The sequence below is a fragment of the Hoplias malabaricus genome, chromosome 10 (assembly GCF_029633855.1).
Source record: "Hoplias malabaricus isolate fHopMal1 chromosome 10, fHopMal1.hap1, whole genome shotgun sequence".
Taxonomy (NCBI): domain Eukaryota; kingdom Metazoa; phylum Chordata; class Actinopteri; order Characiformes; family Erythrinidae; genus Hoplias; species Hoplias malabaricus.
In genome coordinates this window covers 16,967,119-16,988,383 of record NC_089809.1, presented here as the reverse complement: position 1 = coordinate 16,988,383, position 21,265 = coordinate 16,967,119, and the positions used below count along the sequence as shown (strand labels likewise).

Below are 21,265 nucleotides of genomic sequence, written 5' to 3'. Positions count from 1 at the left end.
AAAATGTCCATTGTCTCAGTGTATTGCTTGACCTCATACAGCATTGTAGTATTTTGTCCATCCCTGCAGGGCCGTGGGTTTTATGTTTTTGTATTTCTTTTGGCTGGAAGTTGGTTACAAACCAGCTCTGGTGTCTTGGCCCTGATTCGGGTATTAATTCTAATTCTCCAGCACATTCTCAGCTGTGTCAACTTGAGCAGTCAAAGCCATTCAAAACTCTACAAGGCCTAGCAGAGATCAGCTCTAATCTGGAGACACCAGGACAAGAGCTGTATGACATGAGACAGAATTACCAGAGCCCTGACCTTCCGCTGGCCTCCCTCTGCTTGTGTATGTGAATGTTTACACATGTTTCTTTTTGTACAGGGCATGCATTTTGAATCATAGCTTCTGTGTTATTGATGAGAATGAAGCTGTCTGGACTACCATGTTTGTCAGTGTGTTTTGCTTTATGTATTTCTAAGGAAGTATGTGCATGCACGTGAGTGAATATTTTGGCATACATGTATTTGTGGGTGTTTCTCGCATATGTGTGTGTAGGTGGCTCTCGTCCCACACACAGCTTTGTAGCCTGTGGGCTTTTTGCATGGCTTCCACTAAATCCCATTTTCCTGTCGTTTTCCACTGGAGATGGTGAGAGGAGCTGTTAGAGCAGGCTGCTGCTAACACATCATTAAACTGTAATGAATGCCATGGGTGACTGCTGGAAAGAGCTAGTGTGCATAAAGAGCCTCGGGTCCTTACAGCAGCCACCGCGCTTCCAGAGGGCCCAGCACAGCATGGAAAAGGCAATGGCTAAATGAGGGGTGTGTGTACCCTTGTTCTGTGGAGAATGATTGGCTGTTTTGTAAAACTGTGTGACACTGTGTGTAAGCGTGTTATGTCGTTTCAGCCCCATTTATTTGGACACACCTGACCACTAGACCTACTAAGACACGGTGACTGGGTTGTCAGTGGTTCACAGTGAATCTTTCACTCTCTTTCTCTATGAAATCTATAATTTGGAAGAAAAACAAATCATTAACAGCCTGTCAGTCCTTTTCTGCAAATTTTATTGATGTACAAATTGGCTATATGTGTTTGCATGTTTTATTTCTTCTTAAATCTAGTAAAAAATAGTACTAGTTCCAGTAATCATTTGGTGACCATTTAGTTCTGTATAGACAGAGTAAGAAAACTGCTGTGTTTGATCCTTGTGGTATTTGGACCAAGGCAACTTGTGGGAAAGGAGTATAGTATGTCCCCTTTTCACTGTTAATGAAGAAATATCACACTGCATGGAGTTTTAAAGGGGAGCTCTACGGCATCAGCAGATATTGTGGTCTTAGGGCAGGTTTAAATTGTTATTCAAATAAATGTATGGGATACAAATAGCTGACCTGTGGTAACCTAGACCTACACAAAGTAAAATCTATATGTGTTCCTTGGCAACAATCCAGTCCTGCTCGAGTTAAGGAACAATTTTTGTTGACCGAGGCAAATAAATAATGAAATCATTGAAAAAAACGACAAATCATAATCTGTTGTTGGTTATTACTGTTATTTCTGTTACTCATTAATGGAGTTTGAAGGAATGTTGTATGAAAGCAACAGCTCTCTCTGTGCTGTGCTGTTATACTGAACATCAGAATGGTGTTGATAATGACTAAACCTAGCCAGGCTGGTATTCAATATAACTGCACTGTCTCTTGTTTATATTGTCCAATTAATATTTTGTCTGATACACATGTAGGTTTTTGTAATACTTTGCCAATAGTTAGTGTATTTGTCTTATATATTTGTACATATAATTAATATAAGTGACAGAAAAATGGCACACAAGTGTAGAATCATATTTGTAATGGGATAGTTAATGTGGCTAATGATGAAATCATTGCACACTTATTGTGTGATTTGAAATGAAAAAAAATGACAAACCACTCTGACTTCCAGGTAGCTGCTATTACTATATAACTATATTGCAGTATGTCTTCGTGTTACAAAATGATGCTGCTGCCCAACTTCCAGCCCTGATTCTTGAAGGCAGGGATGGATCTGTAGAAAGATGTTGATTTATATGATTATAAATAGACCTCACGGTTAACTGAACATTTTACCTTGATTACAATAAGTGAATTTTTTTTTGTCCTCATACTTCACTAACAAGGCTTGTACTGTAAATATGGTCAAGTTATGTAGCTGGTATATTTTGTTCTAATATTGCTCAGAGCTCGTTTTTCAGCCATTCACTGTTCGTATTTGGTGATTTGATTGTGCTTCAAGTGTTGACACAGACACGTTGGGGTTAACTTTGGTTTCATGTTGCTCAGTCAGCTTCTGTGTTTAGGTTCTCCTACATTTGGCTTCCATGTGGCATGTGAATCAAATTCTGTTTTTCACAATCAATATTATCAGTATAGGTAAGATTATATCAATTACTATATCACGTTCTGAATGTCTAGTTGCCTATCCCTACTTAAAGGAACACTAGGTAGTTGTTATTTATTTATTTTTATTATTATTTTTCATTTCTTAAAACTTTCTTAGAGTAAAAGCCAAACTGTGATATTTCACTGACCTGTAATAGGGAGAATAGAGCCCCTGTTGCTACTTCTGGTTCAGCACTGCAGAAACTGCACTATGTAACTTTGGGAGGAGGGTAGGTAATCAAATCCCTCTCCCGTTTAATATCATGGCAGTGCTGTAAAAGGGAATTAAACTCTGAAACTCTAGGGGGAACCCGTGAGCTAAAATACCAAATATTATGTAGAGATCGTTAAACTTAATATTTATTCTCTGGGTTTAAGGTTGTCAAATGTTTTCACAGTCAAAATATCAGCATCCAAGAGTTAGATTTTAGTGGCAGGTCTCCAGGAACAAAGTTGTCGACCACTTATTGAAAGAATTTATGCGGTTTGATATTCATTCCTCAGAAGCTTCTCTCTGTCTGGCAGTTAGCAATAATATTTCACAAAATCTGGGCAAAGTTCCATGTCAGAGATGTGTTTCCGAAGTGTGGCATTTCCACTTCTACAGCTCCGGTAGATTAAATCTAAACACCGCACTGCAGTGGATCCAGGTATTACTATGGTCTGAAAGTGCAGTCTCCTAGGCCTGGAATGGGACGCAGCAGGAGAGATGCTTTCTCCGTCTCGTCTGCCTTTCTCTCTTTCAAGGTCACGTCCTCCTCTGGTTCTCTGCTGCTGTAACAGAAGATTCGGGCAGTAATCAGAGCGCCTTGAGGACCCCCAGAGCACTGATGGCCAAGAGTGCGTGTTAGCCATGTTCTTCTCTCGTTTCTCTCCAATACCTTCTGTTGTCTTTCTCCTGGGCCTTCTCAGAGCAAGGGGAGGGGTCTTGTTACAGCACCATTTACGGTAGGGAGGCTTGTGTTCCTATGTGGTAGTGTGTGTGTTGGGGTGGGGGTGGGCTGTGAGACGGCGCTAGAATGTGGTCAGCGATAGCGTGGCTAGGGCATCTGTGAGCGAGAACCAGGTAAATATCTGACATGGGACACTCCCCGACCTGCAGGCCAGACTCAATTTCTAAGCAGAATCAATTTCTGGCTTGGTAGAGTGGTGGAATGACCTCTGTCATATTTCATGTGTACACTAACGGCAGCTGAGCTGATTACAGCAGAAAACAACACTCTGCAGTCTGGCAGTCTAGTGTGTGGGGGAACCGTTCCAGAAATGCAAAAGATCTCGCTTGAAGAAAGGCAGGAGCGATTCAAAGAGACATGTAAATATCTTTGTTTTTTTTTCTCTCCCTAACACTCACTCTCTTTCTCTCTCACTTTCGGTAGGTCCAACTTCTGTAGTCTGTTTAGACGGCTTTAAAATTTCAGCAGGGGGCACACAACTCGTCTTAATTGACTCAAGCTCCTTGATTTCCTCTACCGCTAGACGCCCTCCCCTCAACGTCTGTCATCTCGTAATTTCCCTCTCCCTCACGGCTGCAGCCCAGGCTTTCATTAATAGCTAATATTGCATAACACAGGTTTGAGCGGCGGCTGATCGGGGAAAGCCCCGCGGCGAAATCTGACACCCGCGATGAAGAGATTGAGGAATCGTGCCGTCCAAGCTGGCGGATTCGCTCCAAATCCGCACATTTCTGCCTTCACACTTCTTCTTTTTTTTTTTTTCTTCTTTTTTTTCTTCTTCTTCTAGGCTGCCGGAGTGCCGTTGCCACAGTAACCCATACCTGCGAAGCATCAGAGATAGAGAACTGCTTCTCTTGCCTGGTGGTAAATGTTAAGTATCTGATTAAAAATAGTCGCACCCTTGGAGAGATGATGAAGAAGGAAAAAAAAGAGAAGCCAGTCCTATGCTGTGAATTATGCGAATTATGCATACCACAAGGGTCCTCCTAAGCTTAACGGCATTGATTTGGGAGAAAAGCAGTGCTTTCCACATCCACCAGCCCTATGCAATTTATTAGGAAAAAAACCCCAATACCCAACCCAGACACATTTGCATGCAGTAGTGCCTTTCAATCTGTCATTATTATTTAGCATTCAGATGCAGATATTCCTCAACTCCCCCCCTCCTCCTTCAGCGTAGTGCTTTGACTACCATGCATATAAAAAGCCTATTCCCTCTGTGCTGCCAAGGATGTGCACACAAACCAGGAAAGGTTATTTCTATTTTATTACAGGTTTTTTTTCTTCTTCTTTTTTTTCCTCCACACCAGTAGTTGTATCTCTTTTAACCTGGCTCCCAAATCTCTGCAGTGCCCCCCTCCTCCATCCTGTCTCCTCTGTGAGATTTGGAAGGCTCTCAGCTGGGCTCTCTGCTGCTGTGCCAGCTCAAAGGGCACACAGAGCATTTCTTGAAGGTTGCAGCAAATTGCAGAAAATCTGATGGTTTTTTTTTTTTGTTTTTTTTTTTTTTTTATAAAGAGGAAGAAAGCATGAGGTGAGCGTTGGCTTAGAACAACGCCCCGTCACGACGACTTTTCTTCTTCCACTTTTGTCTGGAGCCCATTTTAACCTTCTGCTCTAAGACTTTGTACAAGTCTTTCTCCTCTGCTAAGTCTGAACATTGTATTCTGGTCACATAGCCACATTCACCCACAGCAGTCCCCCACACGTCTGAATGTTTCTCTGCGACACGCAGCGACTATTTTTTCTTGTTTTCTCTGTTTTTTTTTCCTTTCTTGCAGTCTGCAGATGTCTGTGTGCGGGGGGAAAAAAGGAAGCTGTAATACTTTTGTGATCTTGTTCTATTCTAGCTTGTGTGCCAGGGGGGGATCTGCAGTGTGACACAGGGAGCCTGCTGCAGCCGCAACAATTAACATGAGAGTGTGCCTGCTGCATACTGATTGGCTGACTAAGCCGCCACCTCCCTCGGCTGACCCCGCCCCTTCCACTAGTGGAGAAGCATGGTCAGTGTGATCGGAGCCACACCCACTACAGCGACCACCTGGGTCCAAGCATGTGCATGTGTGAGAGAGAGTTAGAATGAGACATTGCTGCCCCCTAGTGGAGCTACCGTGAGAGGTCTACACACATTCACTGTAGTACACTCGCATTTGCTTCATTCATGCTTATCTCCACCTGCATGGTTGGACAACAAGGCAGGTGTAAGGATGGGTGAAGATACTTACATGATGAATGATATATGTTCTAAGTTGGGACCAAAAAAATGAGCCACTTTAAAAAATAATAATAATAAAACAAATAAATAAATAACCTGCAAATTTCACAATGAAACAATGAAATATTTAAAAGATTATTATTAGGAGCAGTCAGAGGCAGGCACCCTCTACACCCTCACCCCATGAGACCTACCGTGCAGCATGCCTTTTTGTGTATAGTGTATTGTCATTGTCCCTTGGCCAACCACAAACGTTGTACTTTGGCCCCCCCCAAAGAAAAAATTTCAGGCACCCTTATTATTTGCTTAAGGCAGTGGTTCCCAAAGTGGGGGGCTATTGCAAAGGGGGGCACAGCAAGACAAATAAATGAGATACGGTAGGCATGTGACTTGTAATAATCCACTGTATAGATGATTTGAACATTTTATTTTGTTTTGTCCGATAAAACATAGCAGTTTTTTATAAATTACTTTGTTTAAAAAATTCAGGTGGAGTCTGGAAGCAAAAGACGTGTGTGTGTGTGTTTGTCAGTGTTAGACATAGGGGCACTGCAGGCCAGTTTGGAACCACTGGCTTAAGGAATAAATTTAAATGTACTTTTAAATTTCTTTCACTTCTCACTTTAATGTTTTCCTGAAGACATTTTACACTGTTCACAAAATGTTTATAAAGAGCTACAGAGCTAATAATCCTGCTTCTAAACACTGTACCTGAAGGCCTTCATTACCTGGATCAGGAGCATTACATTAGACTCGGCCTTAACGGTCTATTCTAGACTTCCAAAATACAGAATTAACACAACGTAAGTGAGCACAATCTTTAAAAAATATCTGTTGATCTTGTTGTACACGTTAACCATTGTAGAAAACAATACACATTTGTATGGCCAGATAAGCTTTGGCAGTTCTTAAAAACCCAGAGACAGAGAGAAATTAGAGGGAAGGGGAAGGGCTGAGGCTGAGCAAAGAATAGACAGATTTGGTGCACGGAAGACAGAGTGTGAGTCACATCCACACTTTTCTTTGTGTGGAGTGTGTCTCCTTCGTTAGGAAAATTCCAGCACTGGCTCGTGACACCCTTCGGCAACCTCCCCCCCAGTTTCAGGCTCTTCCTGCTTTGACGTGCGGCCAGCTGTTGTGCTGTCTTTACAATGCTGCACTAAACATCTGTCTGCACTCCAGCTGGGAGAGAGAATATAGAGGCTGCGTTGCTGTCTAAGGACTAACGGCTATGCTCGTGAAACTGTCCAGATACCGGGTCTAATGTTAACTGGCATCTCTACCTTACTAACTTGTAGTGGAATTGGTATAAATATAAGATAGCAACAGAAGCAGCAAATTAATACTTGAGCGATTTTCATCCTATTCTAGTTGCCACATCTGAGGTGTATGATCATTCAGATGTTGCTTCAGAGCCGGATTCAAGTGTTAAGGAAGGATTTTTGTGGACTGCACAAAAGTATTTGCAGCAAATGTGGTGTTCACAGGACAAATGCTAAACAACCCGCAGGGTAAGGACTGTTCCTGTCATTGGGAGATGATTCCAGTTTCATCAACAGTGCTGTCATCAGCCATCCGAGGCTGGGAGTCCAAGATTCTCTGCATTTTTGGTTTTCCGTTTGGTATTTGGCAACTGGAACCGGGTGCTTTTTAGTAGCTGCTCGCTTGTATAGTGTTATCCACTACATACACCACTACACACACACACACACAAAAAAACAGCATAAGACCAGCTTTAGGTGGTAGCTGGTTGTAGATGTCTTGAGCTGGTCTTTGATAGTCAAGGTGGTAGGAAAGCTGGTCATTTAGGCAAAGCATACCATATACTGGTAAGCTAGCTGTTTAACCAGCTTTTGACCAGCATGGTGTATGTAAAATTGGATTATGGTGATGCTTGGTGGTCATGCTGGTCAACCACAATCTGGTCATGGAGGTCAATCAGCAGCTTGGTCATACTGGTTGTCTAGCTTGGTCATGCTTTTAGTCCAGCTAAACTATCAAATTTAAATGAAAACATACCCTAAGCTGGTCAAGATTTAAACCAGCATGACTAGCTTGAGCTGGTAATGCTGGTTTATTTTTTTTAGCAGGTTAGGGACTAAACCATGACTTGCAACAGGCGTTAGAATGGAACTGCTTCACCATTTTGGGTGGAACTGGAAATTCCCAGACATTGGTATACCATTGAAGATGTTTTATGCTTGTTATGAAGTAAAGGGATGTAATGAGGCAAAAATACATTAAACTTCATTCATTCGTTCATTGTCTGTCCAGAGCCTACCCGAAATCACAGGGCGCATGGCAGGAACACATCCTGGAGGGGGCGCCAGTCCTTGACAGGGCAACACGTACACTCACACCTATGGACACTTTAGAGTCACCAATCCACCTACCAACATGTGTTTTTTTTTTCCACCTACCACCCGGAGGAAACCCATGCAGACACAGGGAGAACACACCAAACTCCTCACAGACAGTCACCCGGAGCGGGACTCGAACCCACAACCTCCAGGACCCTGGATCAGTGTGACTGCGACACTACCTGCTGCACCACTGTGTTTCTCATAGATTTTAATGGAGACAATACTAATATTTGTGGCTTTGTATTCAAGTGGCCACCTTGCCGTTGAATCAAAAGACGATCATAGCCCTTCATTCAAGTGTACCCCCAAAAAAGCTGTTTCAAGGTCTATATAGCCCTACCTCTTATAGCCCACTAGGCAACATTGAGGGATAGGACTAAAGGATGAAATGGGATTTGCAGGAAGCATGTGCTGTTCACCCTCCCATGTCAGGGTCATTGTGTGCGATAGCAGGAGACCTAGCTAACTATGGGACTTGCCAATGACTAAATTTGGTAACAATAATGAAAAGTAAAATATTGCATAGAAGCTATTATAGTTCGCTTGCACATTAACGAATCTGGCAGAAGTTTAAGTACTGAATTTCACATAGCTTCTGTGCTCATACCTTCTTTGAAATTTGCATGCTACACTTCAAGTTTTTTCCTAGTTATCTTTATATTCTCAATATTCCAAAATGTCTTGAACCTGATTCCTCTAGATCCTGCTGCACAGCAGCATTGCAGTCATGACACACATTAAGCAATGATATTAATATTCTCCTTTAAATTCAACGAATTTTAGCTGGAGACAGATGTAGTCAGTAGAGATTAGGCTGAAAAGCACATCCTTCTTTAGGGAGGAAATGTGCAGAAGGAAATGTCCTATTTTATTTATTTATTTTACTATTCAATTTTCTGAGATCGCATGCCTCTGAAACCTCACTACTGCCCTCTGCCAGTTTTGTTGTGTAGTGTAGTTTAGATTTGTAGTAGATTGTTTTTCAGACAAAGGTGATCTGTAGGACTTCAACTGCAGTGTCTAGTGTTTTTGAGTGAGGTCCACTATTATGTTTTGTTTTGTTTTTTTTTTGTTGTTGTTTTTTTCCTGCTGTGTGCACAGGTGCCTCCCGGGGGTGCCGTGTACTCTGCATGCCCGCTGATGCCAGGAAAAAAAAACAGCTAAGGTGGCAGTGTCCAAGCTAACTGAGCAAAGCAGAGAGCAGTTCGCAGCTTGGCCACAGACTGTTGACGCTATGTACTTTTCTCTCTGCGGTGGCATTGAGATCATCCTGAGAGGCCGGAATGTAAGCAGAGTTTTAGCGCCACCTCAGGTTAAGCACAGAATTGAGTGTAATCAAAAAGGCAGCCTTTTCTGACACTTGGTGAGACCCCCTCCAGGTGCTTGTCTGGCAGCAGAGAGCACGAGATCTTGTAAAGCTGGGTTCACTGTCAAATTTTAAGGAAGCTAAAAATATAGTGTTATCATCCTCTACACAGTCACAGTAGATAAAAAATGTATTGCTAAGTGTTTATCCTTTAGACTTTAGCCTGTTTTAAGATGAAGAGTCTGGGTTGTATCTAATCTTAACACTGTTGTTGCATTCTTAATATGAAATATATATAAAAATTTCCTTCCTCCTTAATCCAAGACAACCTCAAATCCAGACCTCAAAATCATTTGGAGAAAAAGAAAATGCAATCAACTTCATATATGTTAAAATAATAATAATAAATAAAAACTAAACATATTGGATATTATGAAAAATAGACATATTTAATTGTTTGGTTTTAAATTTAATAATCGAATGATGGTCTCTGAATTGTGCACAGTACTGTAACGCTATCCCTGCTGCAGTCTACCTGGTGGACCTCCTAACTCTGTGTGTGTGCGCGCACACATGTAGGGCAGAGAACTGGAGGGGGAGGTGGGGGTTATAATGGTGTACGTGCTCAAACTCAACACTTGACCATCAGGCACATGGGCAGCAAAGCAGTGTTGTGTTGGAAAGTGTCATGTTTGTGTGTGTGTGTGTGTGTGTGTGTGTGTGTGTGTGTGTCATAGAGAGAGATTTTTTTTGCCAGGTTTAAGGTAGTGTTTGACTGTTGAAGTGGGTGAAATAGTCTTGATCAAATAATAGTGTAAATAGTCTAAGACTAAATAACTAAATATTCATGTCATGTAATGCAAAACAGCCCACTATTATTCTTTCTTTTTTTTTTATTGATAGTATTGGAAAACCATCCAGCCTCTTTCTCTCTCTCCTCTCTCTCTCTCTCTCTCTCTCTCTCTGCACAGTCCTCATGTGATTAAAGCATGGTCAGCTCATGGTCAGGTATTAGCTTATAGTACACTCTCGTGAGTAGATAGTGACCATATCATGAGATGAGCAAACATACCTTACGCCCTTATGTACCATAAAAATGGCACATATCCCACAGAAAAAAAACTTGGAAAATCCATATAGTGGGAAAGTGTCATTGATAAGGAGGGGCAGCAGCTAATTTTTTTTTTTTTTTTAGTTTTTAATTTTTTACATAATTTGTCTACAATTGTAAATAAAATAGCTCCGTTTGCATTGTACTTATTAAAAGCATTGGGAGGTCTGGTTCCTTTCTCCCCACTATGAAGACGTTTCTCTACAACAATTTAATAAGAATTTTATAGACATTACATTTATGGTGCTTGGCACATGCTCTTAGTCCAGCTCAGCTCTATTGTGTATTGTGGTATGATCGTTTTTTGACTGCCCAGCCCTAAGATTTAATATTTGTCCAGGTGTCTGTTCCATCCAGGGGGCGGTCCAGCTGGTCTATGCTGCCCTCTCTCTGCTTCACTCTGCCCCGTCAGCCTCTGTTCAGAGCCCTCATGGTCCAGTGCACACTGCCCATCCCACCGCAGCTCCTCTAAAGCGAGGTTATGGGCCGGAGTCACACCGAGCCTCTGGAGCTGACAGATGGTCCGTGTCACCGGGACGCGGAGCGTATTTACAGAGGCTCAGCCCTGCTCCCGAACCGCTGCTCTACGCTCCTCTTTGCTGAAGCATCACTTTGAAAAATGAAAGCGTGCATCCCCTTAGCCGACCTTGCGTCTTTCCCCCCACCCCACGCTCGTGTCCCCCGCGGGGCAGCAATTTGCCGCACGTTACAGCATGTCTTCATAACGGATGGGCTCCTTGACTCCTTCTGAGGCATCTCTTAATAGAGTGGCCAAGTGTTGCATTTATACGGAGCATCACTTAGCTGTGAAATGGAGTTTTTCTGAAGACTCTGGTTATGTTTATCCAGCAGATTGAGCTGAGTCAGTGCTGCTCTACTGAGCTCTGACCACAGGCTTTACTCTGACTCACTCTGCACACTGCCCAGAGGGTCCACACAGAGGAGGATTAAAAGAGAAACCAAACAGTCCTGCAAATAAATCACACCTCTCTATGCGAGGACACAGTGCATTCTGCTGCTGCTGCTGCTGCTGCTTCTGCCTACACAGCGGTGACAATTAGAGAGGATAAACTTTTAACTTTTGCATTCTCAGTAAAATTTATTTCAAGCTGAAATCTGCAGGTTGTATTTTTTAGAACACCCTTTGTATATAGTAGTGCTTAAACCACAACTGGAAAATAGTGGCATGGGCTTCACCACACATTTTTGTGTTGAGGTGAATTTAAAATATAATAATAATAATAAAAAATAAGGGGCGCAAGATATCCCCTAAAGTGGTTTATATCAAATAGAATCTGGTACTCTAGGTGCTCTGGTGTACTCTGTACTAGGTGTGAGTATGGATGGATGTAAAATATGAATTGGTAAACAATTCATTTCAAAAGCCTTACTGACCTGCAACTCATTTATAACTCTACAGAAACTGGTGCGTTTTCAATTGCAAATTTAATTTAATTAAATTTAAATTAATGTAATTGCATCGTTTCATGTCATTTGTTACTAATCTTGGTATATTTTTGTCATTTATTTATTTATTTATTTTAATAAAATATAGATTAGTTTATCTGTGGTTTTACATAAAATATACAAATATATGAATACTGTGTTGAGAGGTGGGGCGTGGCCTGAGAGCATGACCAAATGGGCATCCAGTTATTCACTACACACACCAGTAGCTTGAGCATCTTAAAAGCTAAGCACCACTTAATGGACCTCCATGAATATTTCACATTATTTTAGTTACTGACATATATAAGTATGAATAAAAATGAAAATAGCTGCTTAATTTGCTTTAAAACTGACAATTGTATTAAATTGAGCTTGCTACGGAAATTCTTGAACGCAACCGTGATGTCACTGGTGGACAACAGCTGAACAACACCGCGGTGAAACACCGTTTTGACTGACTGTTATGACAGTATCGAGCTGGCTAAATAACCAACATTATTCATGACAATATAAAGTTAGAAGTACCATTATTCTTGTAAATGTGATCTAAGTCGAAGTCGAATTCATCTGACACTATAAACCTCCGTAATGCAGCTACGTAGCCGAGTATAATCTGAGCCACCGAGTTTAGCAAGTCAAGCTAATGTTAACTAACACCAACTAAAACAGGCGAAGTAAGTGTCCTTACCCTGTTTACCTCCTTGTATACAGAGGCTCTTGAACACCTTTCGTTGGTTTCCTTACATGTCCATATTGTTGGAAAAGCGCCAGTGAAATGAGCTACAGATAACAGAGTGAGTGGATGGTCCTTTCCAAAGTGCCTGTTTAAAATTTAGTCCATTGTCTGGATATTTTGGGATCTTTGGGCCATTTGTGCACAGATGTCCCACTGTACATTGAATTACTGCAGCCAAAAACAACACACCTTTTTGTCGTTTTGCATTAAATTAAGTGCAACTTCTAGAGTTGTTGTCCACCATCTACGTCACATGCAAGACGCCTTTTAGAGTTTCTGAACACCGTTGGGTGGGGGGAGGGGGGGACGACTAACGGTCTTTTAAACCTTATTCCTTATTATTATTATTATTGAATTATTAAGAAATAACATGTTTTCTGACTATCAATAAACACAAGTTAGGAACTCAAATTCCACTGTATTTATTTGTTTGACACTTTCATAGAGCTGGTGCTTAGCCTTTAAATACAGTAAGTCATAAATTTACACACACCTTAGCCACATTCTTTAATACTAAATTTTATACAATTTCTCACCTTTAATCCTAGTACACATTCCCTCTCTTTGGCCTGTTAGGATCCCTATTAAGTTATAGAGAAATGACTCATGTTCAAATAATACTACAGACAGTGATATATTGATATATATTACTCCTTTCATCACATTTAAATTAGCTCTGAATTTTACATACACCTGTATAGTATTTGGTAGCATTGCCTTCAAATGGTGTAACTTGAGGCAGACTTTTCAGGCAGACTTTCACAAGCTTCTCACAATAAGTTGCTTTAGTTGGCCCATTTCTTCTGACAGTTGCTGTAACCTGACTCAGATTTGTTGTACATGCTTTTTCAGTTCTGCCCGTAAATTTTCTATGGGATTGAGGTCAGGGCTTTGTGTGATGACCAGTTTGGAAGTGCGCTTGAAGACACTGTCCATTTTGAAGACTTACGTCCAAGCTTTAACTTCTTGTCTGATGTTTTGAAATTTTGCTCCAATATTGCCTCATAATTTTCCTTTCTCATAATGCCATCTATTCTTAGAAGTGCACCAGTCTCTCCTGCTGCAAAGTGCCCCAACAACATGCTGCTGCCACCCCCGATTTTCACGGTTGGAATGGTGTTGTTTAGTTTGCAAGCCTCCCCCTATTTCTTCCATACTTAACGATTGTCAGCATGACCAAACAGTTCCATTTTTGTTTCATGTGCAGTTGTGAACTGGCTTTTTTTTAATGGCTGTTTTGTAGCAGAGGCTTATTTCTTGTTGACATTGTTCAGGTCATGTCGATTATAGGACATTGTTTACTGTTGTTATATAAGTGTCTCTAGAGCTACTGTTCTTGGATTGTTTTTTATTTTTCACAATTACATTATTATAATTGATAGGGCAGCCGTTTGGAAATAGTTCCTAAGGGTGCACCAGAATTTTGCACCACAGAGGTCCACAGTGGTTTTCCTGGCAAATTGGCTAATTTCCCATGATGTCAAGTGAAGAAGTAGGTAGGCTTTAAAGGGACGCTATGTAAGATTACCTTTTTGTTTGTTTGTTTTGTTCCTGTGGCTCCTCCTAGTTGATTCTGGGCCCCTGGATAAGCAGTTACAGACTATGAATGAATGAATGATAACTTCTAAAGTCATGATGTCATTTAGAATCACATGGAATTTTCTCAGCTGTTTGAAAGCACCAATATCTTACTTTTTTCTTTGTTACTAGTGTCATTCATTCATTCATTCATATCACAGTTCAAGGCTTATCCAGTTCAGAGTCATGGTGGGTCCAGAGTCTACCTGGCATCATTGGGCGCAAGGTGGGAATACACCCTGGAGGGGGCGCCAGTCCTTCACAGGCCAACACACACACACATTCACACCTACGGACACTTTTGAGTCGCCAATCCATCTACCAACGTGTGTTTTTGGACTGTGGGAGGAAACCGGAGCACCCGGAGGAAACCCACGCGGACACGGGGAGAACACACCAACTCCTCACAGACAGTCACCCGGAGCGAGAATCAAACCCACAACCTCCAGGTCCCTGGAGCTGTGTGATTGCGACACTACCTGCTGCGCCACCGTGCCGCCCTTGCTAGTGTCATGTACAAAGTAAATATTCTAGAAACTTGATAGAACTACCGTTTGTTGGTAAATGAAATTCAATCTAAGTGTATGTAATGTTCAGTGTACTTCAAGTGTATTATACCATTGTAGTTGATTGCATTCAAAGCTGGTCTTCCAGAATAAATGGCGCTGAATTTTAATAATCTTAGTATCAAACATGGCCTGAAACATTTTGAATAGTAGCTTTGTGTGTGTGTGTGTGTGTGTGTGTGTGTGTGTGTGTGTGTGTGTGTATTGGTGTATTTCCTCTGCTGTCAAGTCCCAGACCACAATGTTCCAGCAGTGTGCTTCCCTGCACTCGCTCCAGAGTTTAGTGTGTGTGTCAATGTTTGTCCCTCTCTGCAGGTGTGTGGAACACAGAGTTGTCCTGCTTCGTACTGCTGTGTTTTCCCCCCTCACTCATCCTGAAGGCCTAACCTGTTTGGCCTGGCTGCCCGTTGTCTATTGATTTAGCCTGCAGTCTGCCTCCAACACAGCTTAACCTCTGCTGTTTAATGCTGAACCCACACCATCAAATGGAGATTACAACACATCCCTGGACTTGACTGCTGTGTGCTCCCATAAGCACGCACACATAGACAGAAAGAAATACACACACACAAACACACTCATCGTTCTTGCGGTCTTCAGGAAGGTGCAGTTTTATGGTTTGTTTACTCAGGCTCATAAAGGCTTGGGAAACAGGGGAAAAGCCTTGGGAAAGCAGCTCACTCTCAAATATTTGGATAGTGTTGTGTAAAAGATATGTAATTAGAGTTTGAAGCCTGTACCTCAGAATTACTCCACAGACCGGTGTTGATTTAGTTGATATTGGTTTAGATTCTGTCTCTGTCTAAAAATCTCATACATGTCTGTGTGAAATGTAGTGTGCATCAGACAGTCTGGGCCGGCTGAAAACGGTTGTGTAGTTCCCAGACAAAAGTGATATGCGATGAAAGCCATCATATTATCACACTAATGTTCCAACATCTATTATAAAGCCTTCCTAGTACAGTAAAAGCTGTCACTACAAATGGGGTCAAACTAAGCGTGAATACGATTGATTTACGAAGAAATGTTGAAGATGAAGTGCTGTCTATTAACTTTATATCATCCAATTAACCCTCAAGTTCAATCAAAGGCAAACTGGGTCGTCTGCAAACTGCTGTGTTTAAAAGCAGAGGAAAATGCAGAATTATTTAATTTGTATTTATTTATTTATTTATTCATTCATTCAACAACCCCCCCTTACTCTAGCTTATATTGTCTATTTATCTAGTCACTTTTTTCCCCTGTATATTTTTTTTTTAATCATTTTTTGAAATCCACATTTGGGCTACGTTTACACTGCAGGTAAAAGTGTGGCATAATCTGATTCACATTGTCTATATAATGTCACCTATATCTGACATCAGTCTGAACAGATCACGCTCCATGCACAAAGGACGATGCTTCAGGTGCTGACCAGAAGGAAATGTGCATCTGTATCATAAAAAGCTCTTCCATTTTTGAAATGAAGTAATGGGACCGGAGTGTGCAGCGCTGTATCACAAAACCTCTCTTTTTTTTATTCCATATGAGCTCTATGTTAAAAACAAAGCATTAATTAAGGACTGTAGAGAATATTAAAACATGAACAGATGTTTTTTTCACTCCAAGCGCATATTTCCCAGGTCTCTTATGAACAAGAGGTCTCCAAAAAAAAGTAGACAAGTGCTGATGTAATGAGTTTAATATTCATACTGAAAATAACTATAAAACTGATTTAGAACTACTAAAAAAAATAAGCTCTTATCCTGTATGTTTTATAAAGAACCTTTTATACAAATTGTTTGTCCATGTTTTTATTTTCTCATAAATGAAAGGCAGGAACCTGGATTCACATGTTTCACGTTTTTCGTTTCCCAATATATTTTTTTTTACAAAATGAAAATGCTTCTACTTGGCCGTTTCCACGTCTTCAACACCTCAAATTAAAATGAAAAATGCTTTGGACCGTTGTCCGGAGATCATTCTCAGTGCCGGAGTGAAGTAATGTTCACATGAATTCCGATCTGACCGTTCAGACCGAGTCACATTGCCACAGATCGGATATGAAACAGATCTCAATACCACATATGGAAGACTTTAAAAATTCAGATTCAGTGCAATTTGTGCTTTTCACACAACCACACAAACAACATGTGTGTCACATGACAAAACAGATCAGATTTGGGCCACTTTTACCTGCTGTGTGAACGTACAAACTGCATTTTGCAAGTGGGGAAAACCACTTTTGTTCAGAAAAATCACCCAGACTTGTGGTTAATGACATTTTTCACTAGAGACTGAAGAAATGAATGATTTATGGCCACTGCAATGTACTTTCTATTTACTGAGCTTCAAAATGGTAGACATCTCTTAATAATTAGTGAATATATCTATTTTAAAGTGCTCCCATGGTTGACACAGATGGTCAGCTGTGCAGGCAGAGCTTGGAGAAGAAGAAAGGCAGGCAGAGCTCTGCAGAATAATATGAAAAGAAATGGGGCACTGGAGAAGATGCTCACGAGCCTAAGGTCACCGTGCCAAGCATCAGCTAGAGATGGGAAAAGAAAAATAAACAACTTCAGAGCAGTGGAAATGTTTTCTCTGAAGTGATTGAACCTTACGCGTTTCCTGTGAGATGAGCTGAAGTGGTTATTATGCAGAAATAATCATCCAACATCGCTTCCTGGGCTCACTAATGTTCCCTTCAATGAATGCCATCAAATTCTCATCTTCATTTTGTGTTATCAAATGTAAAGCCTTTTCAGAAGAGGAGAATCTCATTGTGCAGCCAGAGGCACAAACTGCGAATTAAATCCCTTGATTTCGGAAATAAAGCTTTGATGCGCAGATGTCCACATACTATTTCTTGTATTATTATATTGTATTAAATTATTTTTTAACCATTTGTTTCCCTCTTTCACAGGTGTCCATAGGAAGGATGTATGAAACTCAGCGCATCGTAGTGGAACATGAACCAAAGAAGCTGGTTTGACTGGGCATGGAGGAAGCATATGGAGTGAGATGTGAAGGAGGAGGTTTAAAGCTTTGGAGACTCGGGAACCCACCTTGAACATGTACATTTCATCTCTTCAACACGGCTCCAACATAGTGACCGGCGAGTGGTTCACAGTTGGGGTCAGTTGTGACACATTCCTCAGGTTTCTAGATTCTCTATTCCCTAATGACCTCCTACCCCACTAGCTCTAAAAAATCACTGCAATGTGCTGATAAGCAAACTCCAGTGAGCGGAACTGGAGCTTAGTAAACACACTGCACCACCCACCATTATAAACCACTGCCCACTGTTACAACTGTGTCCTTTAAAAGCCTGTGAAATTGTAGATATAAATATATATATGTATTATTTTCGATTCATTAAAGGTATGATAATTTCACTCATTGCTGTGCAGTTATTTATTTCGTCCATCAACTGAGTTGCCACTAATGCTTCATACATGTGTAAAAAGTAGCATAAACTGCAGGCATGGTCTTCATGGGTTAAAGGTATCCCACAAGGCCGAGGGACTAAAAATAAACCACTGTGTTAGTTTTCAGGTAGTGATGACCTAGTAAACAAGAGGTACAAGTGTAAAGATCAGGTTACACAATGTCACCACTATGGGTCAGAGATAGGGGAGAAGCCTTCTATGTTCCAGTTCTCTTCATATCTACAGACGAAGGGGCTTTAAAAAACACGAACTGTTCAAAATCCAAAGACCTACAAGTTCATACATATATGTGTGTGTGTGTATATATATATATATATATATATATATATATATATATATATATATACACACATACAGAGGTTGGACAATGAAACTGAAACACCTGGTTTTAGACCACCAATAATTTATTAGTATGGTGTAGGGCCTCCTTTTGCAGCCAATACAGCATCAATTCATCTTGAGAATGACATATACAAGTCCTGCACAGTGGTCAGAGGGATTTTAAGCCATTCTTCTTGCAGGATATTGCCCAGGTCACTACGTGCTGCTGGTGGAGGAAAATGTTTCCTGATTGCTTCTCCAAAACACCCCAAAGCGGCTCAATAATATTTAGATCTGGTGACTGTGCAGGCCATGGGAGATGTTCAACTTCACTTTCATGGTCATCAAACCGATCTTTCACCAGTCTTGCTGTGTGTATTGGTGCATTGTTGTCCCGATACATGGCACCGCCTTCAGGATACAATGTTTGAACCATTGGATGCACATGGTCCTCCAGAATAGTTTGGTAGTCATGATATGGCAGCCAAAACCATCACTGATCCATCTCCATGCTTCACTCTGGGCATGCAACAGTCTGGGTGGTACGCTTCTTTGGGGCTTCTCCACACCGTATGTGGGGTTCTCTCCCGGATGTGGGGAAAACAGTAAAGGTGGACTCATCAGAGAACAATACATGTTTTACATTGTCCACAACCTAACATTTGCGCTCCTTGCACCATTTAAACAGATGTTTGGCATTGGCATGAGTGACCAAAGGTTTGCCTATAGCAGCCCGGCAGTGTATATTGACCCTGTGGAGCTCCCGACCGACAGTTCTGGTGGAAACAGGAGAGTTCAGGTGCACATTTAATTCTGCCGTGATTTGGGCAGTCGTGGTTTTATGTTTTTTGGATACAATCTGGGTCAGCACCCGAACATCCCTTTCAGACAGCTTCCTCTTGCGTCCACAGTTAATCCTGTTGGATGTGTTTCGTCCTTCTTGGTGGTATGGTGACATTACCCTGGATACCGTGGCTCTTGATACATCACAAAGACTTGCTGTCTTGGTTACAGATGCGCCAGCAAGACGTACACCAACAATTTGTCCTCTTTTGAATTCTGGTATGTCACTCATAATGTTGTGTGCATTGCAATATTTTGAGCAAAATTGTGCTCTTACCAGGGCGGCACGGTGGCGCAGCAGCTAGTATCACAGTCACACAGCTCCAGGGACCTGGAGGTTGTGGGTTCGATTCACGCCCCGGGTGACTGTCTGTGAGGAGTTAGTGTGTTTCCCCGTGTCCGCGTGGGTTTCCTCCGGGTGCTCCGGTTTCCTCCCACAGTCCAAAAACACACGTTGGTAGGTAGATTGGCAACTCAAAAATAAGTGTCCGTAGATGTGAATGTGTGTGTGTGTGTCTGTGTTGCCCTGTGAAGGACTGGCGCCCCCTCCAGGGTGTGTTCCCGCCTTGCGCCCAATGATTCCAGGTAGGCTCTGGACCCACCGTGACCCTGAATTGGATAAGGGTTACAGATAATGAATGAATGAATGTGCTCTTACCCTCTGCTAATTGAACCTTCACACTCTGCTCTTACTGGTGCAATGTGTAATTAATGAAGATTGGCCACCAGGCTGCTCCAATTTAGCCATGAAACCTCCCACACTAAAATGACAGGTGTTTCAGTTTCCTGGAATCATTGGGCGCAAGGCAGGAATTCACCCTGGAGGGAGCGCCAGTCTTTCACAGGGCAACACATTCACAGACACTTTTGAGTCGCCAATCCACCTACTAACGTGTGTTTTTGGACTGTGGGAGGAAACCCATGCAGACACGGGAAGAACACACCAAACTCCTCACAGACAGTCACCCGAAGCGGGCCCCCACAACCTCCAGGACCCTGGGGCTGTGTGACTGTGACACTACCTGCTGCACCACCGTGCCGCTCTTTAAAAATCATACATGCAGATAAACTTGTGCTCAGTGTAGGAGTCCTAGTGTATAAATCACTTCAAGCTTAAATATAAACCTTCTCTATTCATAGTGTTTGGCAGTGTGGATGGAAGACACATCTTGAGTGTACTCAATTAGAAGAGAACAGAGGAACAGACTGCACATGGGTTTTTGGAGTTTATGATGGGTAATGAAATTGTCAGATTTAACACGAAGTAGCACAGCTTCAAGGACTACATCATGTACAATCCACTCAGCAGGAAAGAACTCTTAATAGGCCTTCATGTTTCTTACACATTAACAAAGGCTGCTCTGAGCTTATGAGCATCAAAGTTGCCACAATGAATTACAGTGATGTGATGGACAGCTCAGCTCAAAAAAGATAAGCTAAGCTCAGGGCTTCTGTGGGTGAGGCTGGAGAGTACTCTGCACACATACTGTATGTTAAAAGCCAATACAGCTGATGTGTGTGCACAAAAAGAACATCAAACTACCTGGGTTGCTATATCCTAACTTTCCCACAGTCGCGTAATGATGCTGAGCCTCGCTAAAATCACAGCGGTAAAAAGTAAATTTTATCCTTGGTAGCTGAGCAGAACTACAGGCAGGTTTATATATATATATAGGCGGCACAGTGCTGCAGCAGGTAGTGTCGCAGTCACACAGCTCCAGGGGCCTGGAGGTTGTGGGTTTCATTCCCGCTCCGGGTGACTATCTGTGAGGAGTTGGTGTGTTCTCCCCTTGTCCGCGTGGGTTTCCTCCCACAGTCCAAAAACACACGTTGGTAGGTGGATTGGTGAGTCCAAAGTGTCCGTAGGTGTGAGTGTGTGTGTCTGTGTTGCCCTGTGAAGGACTGGCGCCCCCTCCAGGGTGTATTCCCCGCCTTGCGCCCAATGATTCCAGGTAGGCTCTGGACCCACCGCAACCCTGAATTGGATA

The 21,265-nt window shown here is 41.9% G+C and overlaps 1 protein-coding gene across 1 annotated transcript in view; it reads left to right on the top strand.

The window, feature by feature from the left end:
• The window catches only part of LOC136708460 (LYR motif-containing protein 4), a 71,711-nt gene extending 53,686 nt beyond the window's left edge, over window positions 1–18,025 (top strand). The window contains exon 3 of the mRNA XM_066683029.1: window positions 17,588–18,025. Coding sequence (XP_066539126.1) covers window positions 17,588–17,656 — 69 coding nt within the window. The 3' untranslated portion in view covers window positions 17,657–18,025. The remainder of the gene's footprint in view (window positions 1–17,587) is intronic.
• Window positions 18,026–21,265: the final 3,240 nt, after the last annotated feature.